The following is a 23,693-nucleotide window of genomic DNA, read 5'->3' on the forward strand; positions in this document are numbered from 1 at the left end:
ATATGGTGACACATGAAGTAACTTGTAAAAGACACAAAAAATACAAACCAGGGGCCATTAGGGTGAACGTCAATTTTTCAGCTTAATTATCTAAGGTAATTAAAAACTCTGGAACAATAAACAGAAGATACATAGAGGTAGATGCATGAAGCACTGGAATGGGTTTCATAACTCTATTTAATATACTGTAATTACAGCAGGGTGACACAGCATAATCCAAAGAACTTGCGTTATGCAAACACGAGAGAAATTTTAGTCTGCATAAGTACGTGATGCCCCAGTATGCGACGATATATTTAAACACTGGGAAGCAGGAGCATAGACTGGGAATGTACTCAGCAAGTGGCTGTGTACATGTTGTGACAGTGTTGATGAGGTGAATACCTCACCATAACCTCTGCTACCTTGTTCCTCTAGGAAGCTGGGTATTTGCAGGAGGCCATGCCACCGTCTCGAGTGATCGACCATGTGCAGTGGAAAGTGAGTGTGACCCCAGTGTCAAAAAATTTGATGTTTTTTTTTGAGTGGAGGTTATGTAACTGTGGATCAGATTGATGAAAATATGGTTCCGAGGTGTAGCTGGCTGCTGCATGAGCATCCCTCGCAAAGACCGCTAGTAGGAGAGGAAGAAAAGCCACATTACTCTCGAACATTCACATCAGGTGACTTGCTGAACGTGTCTATCATTTCAATTCGCAAAACACATTCTTGCATTCTCACACTCCTGGGGAGTCACAGCCTACCCATAATTTAATTACATCAATATTGCTCACAGCTGGGACTGGGCATGTAATTAAGTGTGATTGGATTTGGAATTGTGTATGAATTAGTAATGAATTAATCCAAAAAACACACGGGATCTTTTCTTTTTGTGTTAGCACCAGTTCTTGCTTGTTTGTCGAGTCTTTTAAAAGTCAAAACAGTCACAGGAGACTGACACAAATTGAACCCAGCAGCTGTTACAGCATTTTTATTTCATACGGTTTAACCAGAGGTATCTGAAGCCAAACTCTGAAGTGCATTTTAAATAAGTAACATGTTATGAGCTGAAACAAATGTGGAAAAATGCCAATGAGAGTCCACAGCTAGCGTATGTGAACAAGCAATACCGTTCTTTAAACGGATACACTTCCGACAACATGAACTCAGGGGAGTAATCATTGTTTGCCAGTCCTTTCAGTCAGTCTAACACTTTTCATGTGTGTGTTTATTCAAAGGAACTGACATTAGTGTTTCAAATATTCACATAGATACACAATTAGATATTTTCTACAGTAAATGTAGTAAGGATGGCACAATGGGTTTGACTGGGTCCTGCTCTCCAGTAGGTCTGGGGTTTGAGTCCCGCTTGGGGTGCCTTGTGATGGACTGGCGTCCCGTCCTGGGTGTGTCCCCTCCCCTTCCAGCCTTATGCCCTGTGCTGCCGGGTTAGGTTCCGGCTCCTCGCGTGGGAAAAGCGGTTTCAGATGGTGTGTGTGTGTGTGAGTAAATGTAGTAAATTACTAGCCTGTAATAACTGTAACCTTAACATTATAACTTGCTTTGGAGAAAAGTGTCAGCTAAATGAATAAATGTAAAGTTTCTCAAATGCTTTGTAGCCTTACTCTTAAAACCTGCAGGTTCCTGAACCACTAGAGCACATGCAAATTTAACGTTAATGTGGTCCATTAGAACAGTGAAAAAGCTATAAAGACAAATGCACCTTTTCTTGAATTCTAAGTAAAATGGAAACTGTATGGCATAGGGTGCCTTGTTGCTTTTATAAAAGTCATGACGGTTTCATTTTTGATTGTGGTTCAAATATAGTTTTGATGGTTTGGAAAAATCACCCTAAACAGCTCATACATACAAGCAAAAAATGAAATCCTAAAAAGTTGCTCCACTCTTCTTGGTCCTGTTTTATGTTAACCAGTCATTTGACTGATGGAGGCCAATTTCAATGAAGTCAGAACAAAGAAAATTCTTCTACCTGAGCACTATGGGTACAAACTGATATGGCATTTTCATTAATGTCGAGCAACTGCAAAGCATATGAATATCTAAGCACAGGTAACCAATTTGAAAACCCTCATAATTAGTGAATTGGATTTGAATTAAAAATACATAAGTCTTATGAATGATAGTGGTGTGCGCTTATACCTAGTATCAATGTCGAAGATAACAGCTGTTCAAAAATTAATAGGTCAGTGAGAGAAATGCTACTCAGACAAAAATGAACAGGAATGTTAAATGGAAAAAAAAAAAAAAAAAAAAGATTTAATTTCTTTCATAACCATGTAATTCAATTCCATCAAACTTTAAAGTAGGTCATATTTCTTCATGTGACGGAGAAGCACACAGTCAGAGCAAACACAATATTTTGTCTTGAAACATTTTAAATGATTTTTCGGAAACCATGACCCCGTTTACGGAAAAAAATCATATGCACAAGAAAATTCCCCTAGTAAAACAAGAAACTATATGTATAATTAGCAAAATCAAACTGGTGCCAAATTAAATTGCTCAAAGTGGAAAGGCGATGCATGTCAGAACAGTAGTTTGAGGCAGAGCCGATACATGCTACGCAATGTTGGGGTCTCTCTCAAATCGTATGTTTACAAGCAAAGTTTCACATGTGTCATTTAACTCTTTTGTGTGTGTGTGTACCGGGTCTGTTCATTCACTCAAATTCCCATATGTACATGAATCACCAGTGTGTGTGCCTGTGTGAGTAAACGCGTGCAAATGAATGGGCTGCACCGAGAACGTGCTTGGGCCGAGCCCTGGGGCTTTGAAGTACAGCACTAAAGGGGATCAGTGAACCAAACACAGGAGCTCACTCTGCCCGAATAGAGGCCCTGGCTAGTCTTCTTACGCTACACACTCAGCTCTGATGGGTGGGGGAAGCAACAGTTGGACTGCCTGCTCTTAAGACTGGATAATCCCAGTTGTAATGAATGGCTCCTTAGTCCTACTCTTCTTCATGGTCATTGTCCTAAACACAATGGCAGGAGGGAGGGCTACCAAAAGCATGTCCCTTAGCTTATACGTTGCCATGTGCTTCTCAAGACGATACCATAGTATCTCGAGTGGCCAGTCCATGGCAGAAATCGAACCCTAATCTCTCATGCTCAATGCAGTCACCCTAATGGCATCATCAGTCACTGCAGCAGTTTTACAGCTGCAACAATACCCACCTTTTACATTACTGATACTCTGCAGCAACTCTGCTGTCTACCTTGAATATTAGCAAACAACCAAATCAAACTATAAGTTTGGGTACCTTCGGATGAACATTTGTAAAATGAGCTAATGATTTCTGATGTTTTTATGACAACTCCGATGCTTCTTTATAGAACATATCCCTGAATTTGTCATAGACTTATGTCAATAATGGCATGTTTCTGGGCACTGATTTAGTGGTAGGTTTTACATGAAATGAATGAAAGGCTTTATATGTCATATGAGCATATAACACCGCAGATCACACAAATTAATTAGTCTAATGAAGGCCCAGGTATCTTCTCCTTTGTTAGAATGTCTGAATGTGAAGTGTCTGAAGGTGGAAATACATGTCTTTCTGGCAGGGCTTCATACAAAAATGTGATCTAACAGGTAGCACCCCCACAGAGACCAGATGAATTTAACAAGGACCCCAAACTGCACATCTTCTGAACTGATCCCGTTCTGATTGTTCTGAAGATCAAAGCCCATTCGGTAAAAAAAATTACATGGCATGCTAAAATTATTTTTTGCCTCTGTGAATTCTTTAATCAAAAGAAACTGGTATATAGTAACACAATTTTCTCATTTATAAAGCCTGACATTTTAATGATGTAGTTGAGGTTAAAGACTACACAAGGATAGGAGAGTCATACTTGGGTTTTACTCCTACAACCCTCAGGCACAAACACTCTTTCTCAATCATTACATCTGATGTTTTGTAAGTAGAGTTATTTCAAGTTTTTTATATAACACATTTACAGGAACAGTAGGATGCCCTACCTGTCTCCATAGACTGCAGGGGATCGATGCAACACTGGGTGGGACTGTATGCTGCCGATGGCTTTTTTCATTCCATCTACCTAAAAGTGTTGATTTGCACTAGTCAAATTGAGACTGAAAACAGAGCAGGTAGCCTTAAGTCGCAGGGGATTGACGTATTATGCATTGACATTATTTGGGGGGAATCAATATGCCTAGTAGTTGTGCTTACATAAGGTCTGACTTTCAATCCAGCAGGATTGGTCACCTTTATGGTGAAGCAAAGAGGTGATGAAGCCCTTTCTCCTGCTCACCTGAAGGAAGAAACCACCCTGGAAGGGCTGCACTTCTGGAACACTGGTTTCCACATAACCAGTCCCGCATCTGGCTGCTCATTGAATATGTGGGCTTGCTTTAGCAATTTTTGTAACTGAACTAAGTCAGCCTTCTCGCCGAGGACAGGGGTCTTAGGTGTTTGAAGGTCATCTGTGAAACTTGCACACCAGGACTAGGGTCCTTTGCAAAAGAGGATCAGAGTAAAAAAAAAAAGTCTAAAAATGTAGCAGAAATTATAGATTACCTTTTCTCTGCAATGAGCCATGTCTGTGATCCGCATTACAGCTTGTCCTTCACCAGACAGTTTTTTTCCCCCTGTTAGGTGCTGCTTTTAAGAGAAACAGTATCATAAGGCCACATCTTTTCAATTTTTTTTCTGCCAGTAGTTTAAAAATAGCAAGCCTGTTACCAGCTCCGGTGCACTGGAGTTGCTTGTGGTTGGACGATCTGAGGGGTGACCCTGTGCTGGTGTGCTGGTTCGGCCCGTCTTTGTTCTGTGTGTCCACTACAACCCTGGCCGGCCAAGGGCTTCAACCACTGATGCACGGCGACCGGCATTTACGGCAGATATAAACACTTTCACTTGTTTCCATGGCAACTGACTGATATACATTTATAAAGCAGGAGTGCTGTCCTTTCGTCATGGGCTTGTGAATACTCTTACCTGCAGTGTACACTAATATCTGTGGATGGCGTTTTCAAAACCCACGGTAGGTGCCAAAATCCAGATGGATCAGAGTCAAGACAACTGGCCTGCTCTTAAATTACCGTCAAATCCTGATTCGGCTCTGCCCCAGCATTAAAAGAACTTGTTTGTCATGGCTAAGGATACTAAAATTAGTTTATATAAAATGTGCACTTAAAGTAGCAATACCAATATAATTCAATGTCAGTTCACCTGGGATGAGTTCAACAAAGTGATATATATTTCCTTTGAGAGGTGAGGTCTTTGCCTAAGTAGAAGAGCACTTAAAGTGAAGCACAGGGCTTACACAAGACATCTGCATGTATAATTTCATATGCTGTGTGAACTATACCATTGCCAGGAATTTAAAATCATAGGACACAGCGGGTACTACTGCTAACTGGCTTCAGTGGCATATGTTCTGAAGCCAGAGACTCAATTCTGGTGCAAAGAGAGCATTTTATTTCTGGCCCAGTACTGCATGTATAAACTATGGTGTATAAGAACATGGTATAAGTAATAAAAGAATACCATTCGCTTCTAGTATAGTTTTTATTGTGAAGTTACAGTTAATGAAATTATATTTTGGTATGTTTGTCCAAGGCAACTAACTTATAATGCTAGATCAGCAATTGTACTTTTTTACGGTACCAGTACTTAGCAAGTGGCTAAATCAACGGTACTATGGTAAGTGTGAGTTTCGGAATGGAAACCTTTTTGTGACAAGGCAACAGCTGTAATCACTATGTGTGGCATGCATGGTTTGGACATGGGGTGGATGGGAAGGGAGAGGCAGAACACTGGTATACCTGCTCCCAATAACCTGTTGTTTTTAAATCCTCAGGCAGCGGTAGAGAGCAAAAGTGAGAGAGACATGACCTGGGAACAAGTGTGTGAACCTACGCTAAGATCTTCCCCATCAACAGACATGACCCTCCATCCCACCTTAATATTTATTTGTCTTGGAGCGCAGACGCACACACGTCTACAGCCGCTTGTCCGAAACCGGGGTTACGGCGAACCAGGGCCGAACCCGGCAACACAGGGGGCAGGGAACACACCCAGGATGTGACGTCAGTCCGCTGCAAGGCACCCCCAGCAGGACTTGAACCCCAGACCCACCACACAGCAGGCCCTGGCCAAACTGCTGCACCAGTGTGCCCCCTGGTCTTGGAGTATTGATTTGTACATAAACACAGCATTCCTCACCTGTATCTTGGTGTCTACATGTTGTTCTGCCTACCGTGAGTAGACAGCATGCCACACTATGCTTACTGCTGCCCCTACTATTAACTTGCCAACTAGCAACGTCAAGACTAGTCAACTCCCTTTAGGATTTAAACGTTGCTCCCTTGCTCCAAAACTGAACGGCACCTTTAGTTAATCCTGTACCACTACCTTGGCAAAACTTTCCACAGCTTCATGCAAATGAGGCTGAATTAAATAATAAACTATACAGTTTCCAATAAATGATTCTCCCTGGAGGAAGGACAATGTCTCCTTTCCCCCTTTATGCGGCTTGATGTTTACTGAAGCTGCAGTAGTTCCCTTCAAAGTATCTGGAGAGCTAAAATTATTTCTGTTACAAGTGCAGTTTCTTAACCATTACACCACCTGCAGGCTGTCGCTTCTTGAGATTAAGCGTAAGAACACAGCACATCACTGAGGCAACAGCAATGTACTCCTGATGACCTGTTTTAAGGTCTTCTGTTAAATTCTCTGGAAAATACAGCCTCAGATAAAGCCATGTGTTCTCCATGATCATGGCCCTGAAACAAGAGTAATTACTGCATCCATGTCTCACAAACGCTAACACACTTTCTTTAACATACTGAATATCATATCCCTTAGAGGGTAGAAATGTGTAATACTGTTAATGCTAAAAGACAGGAGGATGCAATGCTAATAGGCTATTGTATATAATAGTGGGGAAAAATGAGAAATCGGGCTTAAAATCGTGAAGGAATGTCAAAATGCATCGCTGGAAATAAGCAAAACGTGCATTCCGACGTCAGATGTTTGTATTTTCTTTTCTCTTTTTTTGTGTGCGCGAAGGGGACGTTTCAAAATCTCTGCAACTGGAAAAGTGAGTGTATGATTGGCTCATGGTGTCTGCTGCTATCCAGAATTTCGAATTTCACCTGCTCTCTCCACCTTTTTTTTTTTATTAGTTTTCCGTTTAAAGCGGGGGGGGGGCCGCGGCGAGCGCCGATCCCGCCTTCCAGTCCGGGTCTTCAGAAGCGTCGCCGTCGCGCGAGGGCAGGAGGGGGTAGCACGTGGATTGGCCAGAGGAGCGCGCGGAGGACGGGGGCATTGCGCGCCGCTCTCCTCCGCGCGCAGTACAACGGGCGACGCTCGCTCGCTCGCTCGCTCGCTGGCTGCTGAGGGCGCTCCACGAGCCGTGGACGACAACACTTGAGAATCGCTAGAAAGAGCAAACCATGAGCGTAACGTTGCCCACCTGCCATCCCCGCAGTGTGTTCCACCCGTTGCCAAATAAAGCAAACCAATAAAGGGAGTCTACTTTTTCTTCTTCCTTTTTTTTTTTTTGTTTTTGTTGTTGTTCTGTGTTTTCCCCACTCATCAGAGCCGCGGAGCTGGACGCGTGCGAGCTGGAGGGCGGTGGCATTTGATTTCGCAAACTAGCATTGCATAGCTGGCTTTGGCACCGGTCCTGGGACCCCTTGGACCTGCCGTCGAATTTCTTCTTTTCTTTCTTTCTTTCTTTGTTTTCTTCCATTTTCTCGCTTTCGCCGCTTCACCCCAGCATCATCATCCCTCACCTTTTTTAATTGCGCTGAAGCACCGGCGCCGGGAAGCAGTTCAGCTGCGGCCACCGCTCCGTCTCCACAGCGCAACCGGTCATTCAGCGTCGAGGACTTTTGCCGTCCGCTCGTCACGCGATGGGGAGAAGAAGAAGCGAACGGCCCGTGAAAGCTGGAATAGGACTCGCGGGATGGTTGCTGCCGCGCGTGTGCCGAGCCGCCGGGATCGCGCTCCTCCTGGTCCTCGCGAGCGGCGCAGTGGCGCAAGGTAAGGCGGCAGCGCGAAGAGGCGCTCGCGCTCGAGTCGCGCGCGGGACGAGCGGGGGTGAAAAGTGGGGATGCTTCGTTCGTCAGTTAGGGCGCGCGCCTCACCTGGCAACGCGCGGTGTGTTTATATAGCATACCGTGGAGTTGAACGGCAGGCTGCGATTTGGGCTGTGTTTTTCTGGAAAAGTGTCGGGGGGTTTGTTTTTTTGTTCAGTGGCAAAAGTTGCGATGTGCCCGTGTGCAGAGCGCACAGAAATGCATGATAATCACTCGGTCTCATACTGATTTAGCGAGCAAAAGTTTATCATCACATATGTATAAGATTCCCGATAGAGAAAATAATGAAGATCATATATTTGTATTATATCTGAAGAAGAATATCGCAGTCTGTTCGCCTTGTAGTCATTTCCAGTTTCAATTCGTTCGCTTTTGCATGGATCCGCAAGAATATGCTCCTCCTTATATTGTTTTCTCAGACTCCCGGCGGATGTGTGTGACAGAAATAAAAGCGAAATATGCGATATTCCGATCGCGGAGGGAGGACCGTTTCCCTCGTATTCCGCTGCTTCTCCTCCGTGGCGCAGCGTGGAGAGACTAGAGAGAAGCGGCGGCGACGGCGGCTTTCAAACTCCACAGCTGTTTAGTCACTGCATCTTTTGCGACATAGATAGAAAAAGCCAGGGATTTACAGATGATTTCGACTCATCTCATGTCTGCTTTTCGGACACGCTGACTGTGGTCACAGCGAAGTCTGATTATATAGAAGCCAAGGGAGTTGTTACAATGTAGCCCCAGAGATGGTACGAGCCAATTAAAAGTTAGATTATCGGCAAAAATCGCGCGTCAAACGACACTGGCTATTTTTATACGAATTAAGGTGGCTTTTAAAACGTTTTGTGCGCTGTTCAACCCCCCAGTACGTGGGGAAACTATTGATGTAAGAGTAAATACTAATGGACCACTTCTCACATAATGACCTACACATTCCCTCAAGACTTAAAATTGTAATTATTACATTTTACAATAATATAATATATATACATTGAGACACGTACAGTATATTCCTCTTATTTCTAACCGCAACCTCTGCTGTTGACATGATGAGCGTAATTACAGGAATAAAAAAGAAAATAATTAACGCTCCTGTTACGTGCATTATTGGTGTTGTTCAAAAGATATTGACAAAAGGTGTTTGCTTTTACTCGATTTTAGTCATTATTTCATATTTTTGTTAATGCCACCGATATTAATGACATGATGATACAGTTATCGTTATAATTAATTTCATGGCCGTTCAGTTGTAATTCGTGTTCGGAGCAGGTTTTTTTTTTTTTTTTTTTTTGTCATGTGATACATAAAGTTAATGAAAAAACTTTTCCTAGAATTATGACATGCGTAAGTCATCGCGGACGGGCCACCTCCCCCCGTTTTAACGTGTTTTACGCAGTTTTACCAGCCCAGTGCAGCGCGGGCCGTTCCGCTGGGCTCCGAGCGCAAACTTCACTGGAAGCGCGTCGGTCTGCGCCGCACCGACAGTCAGTTGCTCTTTTTTCTGCTCAGCTTTAAAACACCTTTTTTTTGGGGCGCCGAAACCCTAAATCCGTTTTCTCTCACCTATTCATGCTTTATTGCGGAATGTTGATAGCTTTATGAGGAAACGTGGTTGTTTTGTACACTGTGATTCAAATTATATGGAGTATTTTTTTTTTTTTTTAATTTTTAAACGTGGTTATTGATGATATATTTGAGATTAACCGATCACAACACAGCCCGAGTGCTTAAATAATTTTTGTCCTTCTGTTGACGCTTAATCATTAGGCAAAATATCATATTTGTCTTCTTGTTCCTGCTCCACTTTTTATCCCTGCTTTGTGTACTGAAATCTGAGGGAGGAAAAGTTAAAGTAATGGCTTAGTCATGACAACTGCCACTATACATATGTCAAAATATAGATGTATTAAAATATAGAGTGTGTTTTTTCTGACTCCGCTCTTAAATGAGCTTCCCTTCTTTTTACTTCCTTTACACATTTGAGTCTTTTGATGTTACTAATATATGTTAATATGTGTTATTAAAATGGCAAAATTGGTCCTTAAAAGTGAATTAGAATGCGTTTCTGATTTTTTATTTTTTTTTTACTTCAAGTTCAGTGTCATATTTTATCACCATGTAGTATTTTATAACTGCTTCCATGCTGGGAGAAATGGTTTAGACACTTGAAGGGGTACAGCAGTGTTTAATATTCCACACAGCAATAAAAGGTTTTTTGAAGTGAGAATAATGACAATATTTTTATATATCAATGAAAGCAGGGCCAGAAATGTTGTTTTGTAAACTACAGTATTTATAATATTTTATTTTTATGCTATTCATTGTTTCCTGTACAGGGTTTTGGGTTGCGGGGAAAAAGTTTGATTTGTGTTGGTCTTGTTTCATTATTATTGTGAACCTATTGCTGTGAGCTAGAAAGGCAGCCATTACACATTAAATTAGTTTTTTGAAAACTTATATAAAAACAGCACTTGGCTGAGAAACAAACAACAAAAAAGCTTTACGTACGGTTCTCAAAGTTGCCATTAACTCAAATTTCACTGAAATGAGCTAGTCTAATTACAGGCTATTTGGATGAGCATTTTGTGCTGCTTTAGCTACATTATTATTTTTAATATCATGATGTTATATATAAAATACAGGCTTCTGCTTTTCATTCTTCTTCTTGTAATTATTATTATTATTATGTGTCCTTTTACGAAACACCAAAGCCTTTATACTTGGTCCCGCACTCAGGGTTAAAGAACGTCTTTGTGCGTCACATTCTTTGTTGTGTACAAAGATGGATATGAAACAGAGATGGTGGGAGAGTCACAGGTCAGAGAGGGGAATAGCAGCTGCTGTTGAAAATATTTAATTCTTTTTTGTGAGTGAGGGAGCGAAAAGGTGTGTTGTGTGAATGGTGTTGAGCCAGAGCTCAGTTTCACCAGCGTTTGCTTGGGTACTGGTGATTTTCTCAAAGGTCTGGACGTCAAATAGAGAATTACACCACAGCTCAGGCGCCACTGAGTTTCCTCTTTTAATTTGTACCACTTTCAAGACCAGTTTTTTCCAGTTTTGTAGTAGTTGGTTCCTTATGCAGTCGACATACAAAGCACATATTGGGTGTGTGTTTCCATGCATACTGAATCTGTCACTGCCTTAAAATGTGTTTGATGAATTTTAAGAAGCCGCTCTGCTTAATTTTTCAGTAAACGTTGAATGCGCTAAGAATTTGTTGCATTGAACACGCAACTAAAGGGAGTTGTGTGTGGTTCTAGCTGGGCCTTGTTGTTTATGGTGTCCTTCGTGGAGGTTTTGGTTATTACAGCTGGAGCCACGCACGGCACCATCAGAGGAATGTTATTTAAAGGCATTTCTAGAGTAAGTGGCGGCCGTCTACAGGCTGGAGCAAGACAGCAAGAAACCCCTCAGCCTATTAAAAACCCATTAGCTAATCCCACTTTCAATAATAGCTGATTGTGTGTCAAACAAATGCGCGCTATAGAGCTGAGCTTGCTGACATCCGTTGACAGGGTGGGCGTCCCTAAAGAGCAAGGTGGCGGTGGGTCTGTCTCGTCTGTGATTGGTACAGCATCATCAGCTGCTGCTGTTCGAACGAGCAAAACTGGGTAGAAGAAGTGATGGGGTGCAACTTTCTCCTGGCTGGTTGTGAATGAACCCCAAAGGCCCAGTTCATTTGCTCCCAGAATGCATTGCAGCTACACATTGGCGCTTTAGTGCGGTGGCTCCTGCCATTCCGACCTGTGGTCTTCCTAGTGCTGTGTGTGATCCTCAGACAGGGCCCAGGTGGCCTTTACCATGACTCCATCCAGAGCTCACACTTCCTTTGGCCCATTCCTGTGCTTCTGTCAATCTCTGATTTCTGGTGGGAGGTGGAGAAAAAGCTGACTTGGTAATGCAACTGCAAGTAGTTTCTCAGTGAATGGAAATGTCCTGCTGGAACATATCATTAACCTAATTGTAAACTGCAAAGCTGGTTTCTGATGTGCGCATGGAGAAACAGCATCTTAGTATTAATGAAATTCATTTCAAATAAAAAATGGACCAGTGCTGCAAGGAATTTCCGTAGCCCATAACATTCATTGTCTGCCATCTGTTGGATTTGATATTTTTCCGATCATGTCAGGAACACAGTGGTCATCTGCGATGTTGGCCCAATACTGTGTACGTGCGCTCATGTTTCTGGGATTAGCCTCAGGCTTGCGAGACACTGAGATGAAGACAGACATCTGCGAGCACATGGTGCTGAGACGGCAGGGCTCCATCTCAGTTGAACTGGACACGGTCACTGATCGCCATGCCGGTGGGCATTTGCCCCGATTGTTAACTGACCATGACCGTGTCCACGTTAACGTTCTGGAGTGAGATCCTCTTTAACAGCCACAGGCTGTATGCTTTTAACTGGTCCGAGTTTTGCATGGTTTTAACTAGTCGGGAACTGGATTGTTTCATAGCCACCAATGGGGGAAACGCAGGGGGGGGAGCAGTTGACTGCCTGTCACTCGGTAGCTCACATCCCTGAGAAAATGTGAGAGAGGGAACAGTAGGAGTCTCCTGTTCCCAGAGTCAGCGGGAGGCCCAGGGACGTCTTTACCAACCTTCCACCGTGGTGATTTTCACAGCATTTCAGTCTGCTGGGTTTAGCTTCTAGGGAAGGGTTGGGCGGAGGGAGCCGGGGGTGACGCCATGGCTGCCAGCACACAGTATGGCAGGAGCTCAGGCAGCTGGATGACAACCACAGAGAAAACAAACCAGTAGAAGAAGGAAGAAAGTTGGGTGTAGTGCACTCTTGGTTGGGGGCAATATTGGGCTATAATTCCTTTTCCACAGTCCAGCACATGTACATCTGCTCTGCATCGGGACTCAAACCAGGCCATTCGACATTCATTAAGAAGTCAATTTGCCCTAGAATGTGCCCTGTGGCTGCGTGAATTAGTCCGATGGCAGGTGCTGATGAGATGCGCCGTTTACGGCATCAATCAAGAGCAAGCACAAGGTAACATGTCTCCTTGGGCAATTAAAGTTTTTGACGTACTGAAAAGAGGCACTTGTTTTTCCCTTTCATTCCTTAATCACGCTTCGTTCGTTGCCTCGTTTTTATCTCCCCCCCTCCTTTTTTTCTCGGGGTTCCTCTCTCCTAAGGTTCCCGCTCCTCTGTCCCTCTCTCCCTCCATCGCTCTCTCTCAGCCTCGCTGCACTCATGGAGATTTATTCCGTTTAATTAAACCTCGGTTAAACAGCGGAGTTATTGTTGCGGGGCTGATTGAGCAGGGAGCGGCATAGAGGTGAGTCAGGCGGTCACAGTGGCGTGCTGGGCTTCGCTGGGCCCGTAACTCAGCCACGCCTGCTCCCCACCGCCCTGCTAACTGTGCTCTTCATCTCTGATCCGTACTGGCCAGAGGGCCTGAACCTTGCATTTTGGCTCTGGATCCACTGTTCTGGATTTCTCGCATGCAGTCCATCTCCTTGTGACACCATGACCCAAGGCAGCGTCACCATTTGAATCTCCCATAGTGCTCGTTTTAAGCTTTCGCAGCCAGTGTTGGCCCATACGGATGTGGCCTTGGAAATCAAACTGTCAAAGCATAGAGAGGTGGTGAGCTTTGTAGTTTCCTCACAGCTTAGCTGCAGCAAATCATAGCGAAGGCTCTACATCTTTCAAGACTTGGGGAAAGGCTCGTTGATCAGCCTCCAGCGTTTTGGTGGGAAGTTGAGTTTTATGAGATGAGAAAAACAAACCCTGCGGACCGGGTATTGGCCACGGCGGGGGTTACACCACCACCAGTAGAGGACATTTGCAGCACTCTCAACCCTTGCCTGTGGTACCTCTGGCAGTGTGCTTTAGTGCAACCCCATCTTCTGACAGAGACTGGGAAAAGACTGGCTCCAGGCCACAGGAAACAGGCCAAACCATGACCCAGAATTCTCAGCGGCAGGAGCTTGTGCCGTCTGGAGCCCCAGCAGGCCATGCTGGTGAACTAGCCTGGGGGAAAACAAGGAGTCGGGGGAGGAGGGAGTTTTTAACCTGCTGAACCTTGGACAATGTAGGGCCCATGGCAGGCCTTGTCGTCCCATTTACTGGGTCCCTTGGGGGAAGGAGAGTGCCGGCAGATGGGCTGCATGCTGGAGGTGACGGCCGCAGAGTGCTGTCTGTCTCTTTGGATTTGTAATTCCACAACGGAGGGGGATAATGTGGTGGAGAGGGGCAGAGGCCTTTTGTTTCTAGCGTGTTTATTGTCCACGACGCGCTCCCTACAGTCACATAAATGCCACTGAGGAGCATGGGAAGGTGAACTGCCTTAAATTTGACATTCATTCTTCTTCAGGGCAGACAAAGGCATGCTGTATGTCCTTGCCAACGCTCTGCGTTGGAGCGGGATCGAGAAGAACGCGCCGTGCGTCCTTGCAGGCCCTCTGCGGCCGCGCAGGTTTGAGTCAAACGCAGCAGATGTCCTTGCAGATTCTCCTCGACAGAGTAGAACTGAGTCAATTCCGTTGTATGTCCTTGCAGACATACGGTTGCTGCTCAGGCCTGAGCGGCACACACCGCGAGGCCATGCAAAGACAAATCGAAGCTTTTGCAGATGTGCTGGGACCATAGCGATCTGTAATGAAGTCACCGTTTCCTCCTGAGCTTACGGTGTCCACGAGCAGAAGCCAACCTTGGGCTTTCCCTTCAACTCCCTCCATCACGCTTCTCTCTTTCTCCCCATTTTATTTATTTGGTACCGCTGCCAAGTCCACATAGTCAACCTTACTTTGGCCAGAAAGCTTTTAAAAATGTGAGAACATTACTGCTGTGGAGACTACTGTAAATTTTTATCTCATAGGGCCGCGGCGAGTCCCGGTGGAGACCCGAAGCGGTTCCACCCCACTGACGCGGTCCCCCCATGTGGGCGTTGGGGCACACAATGGGAACATTGTGGAGACAGGAGAAAGCTCGAGGCCGAGCTGCCCTTATAAAAAACCCGTATTCACCGAGAAAGAGGTGACATCATGCAAGTTACTCCAGAGCACAGGAGCTTACGGGAGAAATAAGGCACCGTGAGGCAGAGACAGACGTCAAATGGATCCAAAGAGTGCGCCTAAGCACAATTTCCATTTTGACTCCCCTACATTTTCCCGCCTTTTTGGTGTCAACCATATGACTGTTTCTGCATCTTCTCGCATCGCGACACTCTATTTTTAGACACTAATGACTGTGAAGGAGCGGTTTCGCCCGGGTCTTCTCGCCCCTCTTCGACTTTACGGTTTCCGTTGTGTCTGGGTGCAAGAGTTTTAAAAAAAAAAAAAAAGGTATTGTTGTGTTCTCCGGTGTTCGCTGTGGCAGCGGTGCAGAAAAAAGTAGAATAATGACTACCCCCCAACTCCCCTGCAACCGCCCTCCCCTCCATCTTGGCTGCGGCGTATTTGCCATGCGTTGTGAAGAGGGGAGCCGTAATTAATCACGGACTGTCACTCTCTTAACTAAAGGGGGAGCTTGGCCGCGTAGCCTCCAGTGCTATTAGCGGTCCATTAGCAGAGCCCGACACAAGTACCGACACTTCAGCAGCATTCCTGCAGGAGAGGGTCTGGCCTGGCTGTCAGCAGGACGGATCACCCGCTCGGCGACATCCTGCAGAGAAAGGTGCCTCGGTTCTACTTCCGTGGCCGAAAATCACACGCACGGAAAGCGGGGGAAAAAATTCGGAGGACGTTAGGGAGCAGCCTTTGTTTTCCTTTCCGTCACCGGTGGCAGATATGAGGAGCCAGGTAGAGACACGTTCACAGGGAAGGATTGCGTCGCGGCGGCGTTCATCTGTGTGTGTGCGTGTCTGTGTGTGCTCGTCTGTGTGTTCGGTGATGTACTTTTATTTGTGGATGAGTGCCCTAAGGGTGTGCAGGTATATATTTTCAATATAATGTGCAAAATGCAGCAAATAAAATGTCCTTCTTTCAGCCCACGCTGAAATGCCATCGTGCAGAGATGGCAGGCACCCAGAAACGCAATCATGACCTCAACCGTGGCCTCCCTGTACCGAGGCGCATCCATGGCAAAATTCCTAACCTGATCACGAGCACCCAGAGTGGTCATTAACCACTTTATGCAGAGCAAATGGGAGGCAGGCAGTGGACGGACCAAACGGGTCACGGGTCCAAATACCGGTGTTGTTCCCGTCCTCGATCGGGGGGGATCTTGACCCTGATAGCGTCCCGTAAACATCCGGCCGAGCAAATTCATAAGTTGGCATATTGCACGAGTTGCTTCAAATAAAATCGTCTCCGTAGCGGTACAAATAAAATAATTTTAGAGCATGTCCGTTGTCCTGCACCCTTACTGATGGGGGCTGAGGTTCCATTTACCAAACTCTCCATTCAGCTCTACATCAAACGTTCCTCACAGCCGTCCAGTTTGTCTCTCTCCCTCTTCGGGTTTTTTCTCCTTGCGGTCGCGAAGTATGAGCAGAATTTTAGGCACTTTTAGCGCCGGTGCCGCCCTCTGACTCTCCCGATAAAGGAAGGTTGCGGAGAAGAAAAAACAAGCAAAAAGCGTGTCTTTTTGTCATGGGAGGAGAAGTTGTGCTGAACACAGACAGGGTCACAGAGAGACAGGGTTATCACAAGGTAATTCCACCGCGTGGAAAAGTAATTACCGTCAAGCTGGCTTCCCGAACAACATAGTCCATTTCCTGTCTCCTGTTCGTCACCCCCCCACCACCTCTTTCTTCGAGACGTCTTCACACCTAAAACAGCAGAGGAAAGCAATTCACAGACAGCGGTGCGCCCTTGAACTTTACAGGGCGCGCTTGAGGACTTTTTCCTGGCAGGTACACACTGGATGTGTGTGGTTCTGTGTGTTAGGCCTCGCTGCAGTCCTTCACTGGAAAGCAAAGTGGAAGAGGAATCGATCTCTCACACACACACACACACACACACACACACACACACACACACACACACACGCACACACACACACACACTCTTGGCTGTAATTAGGTGTGTTTCGGGGAGGTTCTGTTGCACGGGTAGGCTGGGAGCCACGGACCCTCCCGCCACCTAGGTGGTGCCGAGTTTCGCTGCCTTGTCTTGAAGTGGGAGTTTGGAGGCGAAGACAATGAAAGAGAGACCAAGCGAGGATGAGGCCATACTTTGAGGTTTTTTTTTTTTTTTTTTTTTTTATTCACGTGTCTATTCGTCGAAATGACATTGGCTGTTGAAGCACTTCTTCGTAAGACTATACCTAGGAAGGCAGTGCTGAACGTGGGCCAGAACCTTGTGGATTTGCTGTGCTGGGTATCACTCCCGTGCTCTCATTCACCGTGAAGGGGTCTGGGGTCACTAGGGTTGCGTGGCGAGACAGGGACTGAGCTTTAATCTCAGAGGATCGGGTCGCAATGTGAAGAAGAGGACCGTCTCGTGCAGTTGCTTTGCGCCGTCACATTCTCAGTAGAATGGACAAGGCGCTTGTCGGCGTCCCATTTGCATTTCCATTCATTCTGCAGATGCTCTTCTCCAGAGCAGCTTACAGTACAATGCCGTGATAGCGGAGACACAGGCAGGAGGAAGCATGAGCGGAACAGAGTCCTCAGCACATAATGCAACATCTGCACCACGGTCACCCATGGGAAACAATACATTTCCACCAAATAAATATGCTGAAAGCCAAAGAAAAAAGCAAGGAAAGGAGACACGGTCTTTTGGGAATGGGTACATGTCCATGGATTTGTCAGCTCGGGGGGGGGGGGGGGGTTTAAATGTGACCTTTAAGAAGCTAAGGGCTCGCAGCTCAGTTTCAGAAGTCAGTGCTTGCCTCGGAGACGTTTGTCCAAGCCTTGGATTTTCCGTGTTTGGGCTGCATGAGATACACACTCGAGGAAAACCGAAGGGTCCCAGATAGAGCCGCGTGGCTACCATGAGCGCATTGCAGGAAATCAGTCTGTTTCATATCATTTTGTCCCCTATTTCGGCTCTATTTTGAGTAGCTCCTGAGTGGACATTTAATCTGCTAGCAGATTTCCTGGAAGTGCTTCATAGAGAACGTGTCAGGGTGCCTCTCAATATTGATTTTCAATGCTGGTATTTCACCTGTGATTAAAGAAATGCTAATTGCAGCCTATGTTTTACTTCCACTATTAGTTTGTAATTCTGTGCCATCGATTCTTCCCCCTGGTGTATGAATCAGGTGGCTGAAGGGGGGAGGGGGGGGGGGGGGGGGCGTCAGTCCTCTAGTGGGAGACAAATAGAATGGGGGTTTTGCTCAGGCAGACAGTTTTCTTTCGCGTCTAGTCTTAGCCAAGACCTGTGCCGTCCGGGGCAGGCAGAGCATCGATCTCCCCATCGCTGCCAGTGCATAGAGAAGGAGCTTTGATACTTGTGGCACCACCTTCCATTGCTGGAGTTCCTGTGAGAATTTCATAAAGGTAAATAGTGATGCTTCGCTGGCATGTAACTGAACATATGTGATGATAAAATTCCCAAATAAAGTCGTCTGGTTTTTCTATAAAATCAGTATGAGAACATATGATGTCAGCTTTCATGTATTCATTGCTTTAGTGCTCCTCTGTGATTTTGCTGTATCTTTGTATGAATTTGTGGTATATCTACCTTAATTACATTATTGCTTGCGAGATACTTTTGTCCAAAACAAGGTACAGGTTTGCTTTTTTCCCCAATTATGGTAAATGAACACGTAAGCATATCCCTGCTGGGATTTGAACCTGGTCTAGCTCCTTAACCACTAGACCAACTGCTGTGTCTTCCCTCAAGCTCTGTCCAAGTTTGCATGCAGTCTTCGAGGCTTTCCCACCATGCCTCCAGGCTCATCTATGAGGGGTAACTCAGCACTTGCAAGCTCCTTCCACTACAGCTGGAAGTGGTGCTCAGTGCAAATGAAACCCAAGCAGGCATCTTGGAGTTTCTTGTTAGCCATTTCAGGCTGATCTCTGGGCCTTGGAATGGAACTCACTCGACCTTTCGTAGGACTGTCCTCTCCAGCCACAGTCCTGTAATGACAACAGCACAGATAGGAACGGCACCTATTCTCATAAACCGGCAGTGGTTTGACTCAACGTTGACTACTGACACAATGTTGATCTGTCACTGGACTTACACAAGAATATCCTACGTTAGGTCAATATGGTAACAACGTTGGGGAATCCTTTTACATTCAAACGTTCAGTCAGCTGACTTTCAGCCTTATGAGGAAACCCTGTTAGTCACCTTGCGCAAAGAAGAAATACACTGACATGGTAGCTGTTAAACTGCCGTAGTTGAGATTCATGGCTTTCCCTTGGAGGTCAGTCTTTGAGGAAACCCTTAAGGAGATATCCTGTGGAAAATTGGAAGTGTACGGAAAGACGGTTCACCCAGAATTCCCTTTGTGTCTCTAAGTGTGGTGTTTACAGTGGGCTGCATTCATTGTGCCGCTGTGGGCCATGCGTGGTGCTCAGCAAACCAAGCCTGAGTGTACTTCCTGGAGGTAGTGGTGGATGCTATTTGTGTTTGTCATCCCTCTGTTTACGTTGCCTTCTGTGTCAACAGATGGAAAATGTTAGCATCAGAATGGGCCTGTTTATATTGCTGTGTTTAACAAAAAGACCGTTGTCAACAGAAGATGGCCACTTCTAACACGTTAGCTGGAGCGAGACCGTTTACTCCCACTCACGGGGGAGGGGAGCCTCGCCATGTGGTGCTCATTTCTGGTTGACCGAAATGTAGCTTTACAGGGTCGCAGGGTGACGCGTGCTCGCCCACAGGTGCCTTACTCGAGAGGCGGCGCCAAGCCAGCATCCGTGAGACGAAGGGGACCTCATCGTCTTCTTGCACATGTGATGAAGGGCGGCAGAGGTAGAGGAGGGGTTGCAGTCTTGAGAAGGTCATCTCATTTTTCTTCCTGCCCTGCAGCTCAGCTTACGAGGAGGAGAAGCTGCATTGCTGAAGTTCAGTCCTGCCACAAAATAACAGGAAAAACACAAAGAAACAGCAGCTGATCGCCCTCTACCCTGTCCTAGTTAAGGAATCGTGTAAATGTTTAGAGTTGTTAGCGAGAACAACGAGGTTTAATCGGGGTAGAAGCTGTGGGCCGCGTTAATGATTTCTCCCTCCCTTTTCAGGTCCTTGGCTAGGTCTTCCAAAGCTGTTATCGCCTTCTTACTCTATAGAATTACGCTGACAGTTGTTTGTCGTTTTAAGGCCACAGGGAAAGAAAAAAAAAACACTGCACTGCGTTTTGGGCTGACGAATGAGGAAGATGACAGATGTAGTTTAACAGATGGTAAATATAAACCGAACTGTAGACGCATTTATCTGTCTGTTTGTCACAGCCAACCTGACAACAGGCCTCTTTATCAACGAAATGACTTTTCAATTAAAACGGGCTGAGGTTTTGGAGGGAAAATGGGAAAGCAGGTGTGTATTGTTTTTTTTTTCACTGGGAAGTGTATAAATATAGGAACAACTGTGAGAATTGAACGTATTTTTGCCATAGAGTAGCAGGGTTAGGGTTCTTTCAGGCCTTGTTTACCATGGATCATCTGCTCTCTGAGAAAGTTCTCCGTGTTGTTGCCCCTCAAAGAAGCTGCAGTGCAGTGAATGGAATATATTTCACTGCTGTGCCACAGGATCACATGGAAACATGACCGTCCGCATTAAAAAGCACAAACAATTCCATTTGTCATCGGGTCCATTAATCTCTGTCAGAGATATATCTGCAGCCACTTCTCAACATACCTTTCATGACCTCTGAAGATGGCTTCATCTGGAAAGATGTCGTCCCAGCACCCAGGTTGGATGGAGAGGGGAGCACAAAGGAACACTTTTGTTCTTGGCGAAAACAAACGCGGCAGCTTTCGCTTACAACTCCAGTTTCCCTTTCCGACCCAGGCGGCCTCACCTCCGGCCTCTCGGAGGGCAGGCTGAAAGTCCCCACCTGAAAGGTGATACGCCGAGCCGTGTAGCGTAAAATATGACAGGCGCTTCAGGAAACAAATTAGCTTCTCAGGAAAAACAGAACCTAAGAGTTTCTGAGGCTCGAGGGTAAGCTGATCTCCGGGTTCGAGTTCGGCCCGCCCTGAGTCCCGAGTCCCATACGGCGGAATGTGCCCAGCCGCCCACATTTGTTCCTGTCAGGAGACCTGGATGTCGTGCGCTGCACGGGGACCGGTTGTTCGGTGTAAATGACACCCAGTGAGCTGTAACCTTCTTTAACCCCTTGTCGCTCCTGCTCTCTCCTACCTCATCGGCCCTCTTCCACGTGTTCTTTCTTTTTCACTTTGGAGTCGTCCCTAAACTTTGGGCCTCGTCGGACTGCTTAAAGAAACATTTATTTGCCCTTCCACTGTCTCCTAAATCTTCTAATATTTGCATTTATTTCTTAAGTAGGCATCCTTCTCCAAAGTGAGACACAATTTATTGTTAAATGGTCTTTAACTGCCTAAGGCAACTTCCCACCCTAGATACACCATAGCAGACTATATGCAATCATTTAGCCGTTTGTACAGCAGAACAATGAAACACATGCATACAAACATTTTAAGGGCAATTCAGAGTCACCAGTCCACCTGAAACGCATCTATGGACTGTGGGAGGAAACCAGAGCATCTGGAAGAAACCTGCGCAAACTCAGGAAGAACATGCACGGACCGAGCAGGATTCGAACCCAAGTCGGAATGCGCAGCCCAGTAGCTGGGAGACGCCAGCGCTACCTGCTGTGCTGCAGTCACATTGTGTTAAAAGCAAAACTAGATGTGTGAGATTGAAGCAGAGGAGGAGAGGAAGACGGTAGGATGGGATGGTGGTACAGACCCACTCCGGCAATGCCGTAATCTACGAGCGTGGAGCGAAACGCCGGGAGGAGGCGTCTGTCGGAGGCAGCGCTATGCCGCGGTGGCTCCGTGCCTCTCCTTGTTTGTGGAGACGGTGCCGGGCTAAGAAGCGCCCGCTCTAAACGTTTCCTGCGCACACTGTGGGAATCCATTTTCTTCTACGCGGCGCGTACCTCTGAACCGCGCTCGCTTGCCTCAAGATGTGTTCGTTTCTGTCGCAAAGTATTTGTTATGAGTCTTGCTGTCTTTGTTATTTCCCTTTGTATGCATACCATGCTACGCGCATTTACATTTTGTTCACTTAGCCGGTGCCGTTGTCTAGCCTGACATAAAAAATGTAGTAAATAAAGTGAGCGCAAGGTGTTGCCACGGCTTACGCTTCTTTTCTCGTGTTCGCAGTTTGTTCTTCTTCTTCCGAAATGGGTTTCGAAGCCGAGGGCGGGAGTAACGTGAGCCGGGGCCTCCGTCTTCATTCTCTCCGTTAACAGGGGGCCGAGGGAAGAAGGCTCGCTCCGCTGCGAGCGAGAGCGGGCGACGCGGCCCCGCTGAATAGGCGTCCCGCTGTGGCCGTCGCTCTGGTTTCAGGAGCCCGGCCCGAAGTATCTGTCTGGGAACGGTTTCTGCTGGACTGAGGAACAGCGGGGAGATGTCGGGCACCGAGAGAGCGGGCCGACTCCGAGGGTGGGGATTGACAGCGTGGGGGAGCTCGGGTTGTGAGAAGGCTGGGGAGGTCAGGAAGCGACGGCCTGGGGGGTGTTGGGTACTGACAGTATTGAGTACGCTAGGCTGTGACTGTGGGGGATGTCGGGCTGGCGGCCTGGTTGATTATGGGTAATAACCGTGGGGGATGTTGGGTAGAATTGAGGGGTATTTTGACAGTGCAGGGGGTTGTTACCCAGAGTGCGGCAGTGTGCGGCTGGGCGGCTGGGCGGCAGCGCCGCGCAGTAGTGGTACCGGGCTGCGCGGAAGAGAGCGGCACCGCGGGCGGTACCCGCGGTGAGGGATGGGCCGCGACCCAGGACTCGTCGGCGCGGGGTGGCCCGGCAGAGCAGCGCGCGGATCACATGGCTGATTTATGGCCCGGGACAAGGAGGTATTTTAATGTCCGTGTTGCCGTGGAGCCTGGAGTCTCGGCGGCACGGCTCTGGCGTGTTTCCACGTCTGATTTAAAGCCCCCACCCACTCGAACCCTGGAAACAACACGGACCGTATTTCCACTCTGACCGATTAATCCTCCTCACCAGGTGCTCATTTGGTGCTTTGCTGTCTTTGTAACTGAAGTTATCGGCATTTTTCTCCCCGCACATCTTGTCAGACGTACCTATTACGGATGCAGTATGGAGGAGGTTTGGCACAAAGTTTCACTGCGATTGGTGCCGATGGTTAAAAATGACCGTGGTAACAATTTCTGTCTGTGTGAAAAGCATGCAGTTCACACTGACAAATTAGTTTGTTAAATCAGACTCTTTTAAATCAAGAAATAGATTGTCGGTTTGAAGAAATACGTGGACGAGGGGGGGCATTTGTACGGAGCCAAGGAGGTCGTATGTGTGTGTATGTGTGTGTGTGTGTGTGTGTGTGTGTGTGTGTGTGTGTGTGTTTGTATGTATGTGTTTTGGGTCATTTATTCAAATGTTTTGCAGCCTGGCGATACAGAGATGGGGGTCCAGGAGCTGGTCATGGTGTCCGCAAAGGTCACCGAAAGGCACAGGATCTTGCTTGCGACGAGAAGCATGGTGGGATACTGCCATCGCTTACACCTGTGTGCGTGTGTGTGTTTGTGTACGCGTGCACATCAAACCGAGTGTGTAAGACAGGTAA

The 23,693-nt window shown here is 46.5% G+C and overlaps 1 protein-coding gene across 3 annotated transcripts in view; it reads left to right on the forward strand.

The window, feature by feature from the left end:
• The first annotated feature begins 6,892 nt into the window (after positions 1-6,892).
• Positions 6,893-23,693, forward strand: part of unc5ca (unc-5 netrin receptor Ca) — a 142,385-nt gene continuing 125,584 nt past the window's right edge. For 2 of the 3 annotated variants that reach the window (XM_018758355.2, XM_018758356.2), the window contains exon 1: positions 6,894-8,017. In XM_018758355.2, coding sequence (XP_018613871.2) covers positions 7,888-8,017 — 130 coding nt within the window. In that variant the 5' untranslated portion in view covers positions 6,894-7,887. Of the gene's footprint in view, positions 8,018-23,693 lie in introns of all 3 variants that reach the window. The other variant, XM_029259376.1, reaches the window with a different exon arrangement.

This window comes from Scleropages formosus, chromosome 17 (assembly GCF_900964775.1).
Source record: "Scleropages formosus chromosome 17, fSclFor1.1, whole genome shotgun sequence".
Taxonomy (NCBI): Eukaryota; Metazoa; Chordata; class Actinopteri; order Osteoglossiformes; family Osteoglossidae; genus Scleropages; species Scleropages formosus.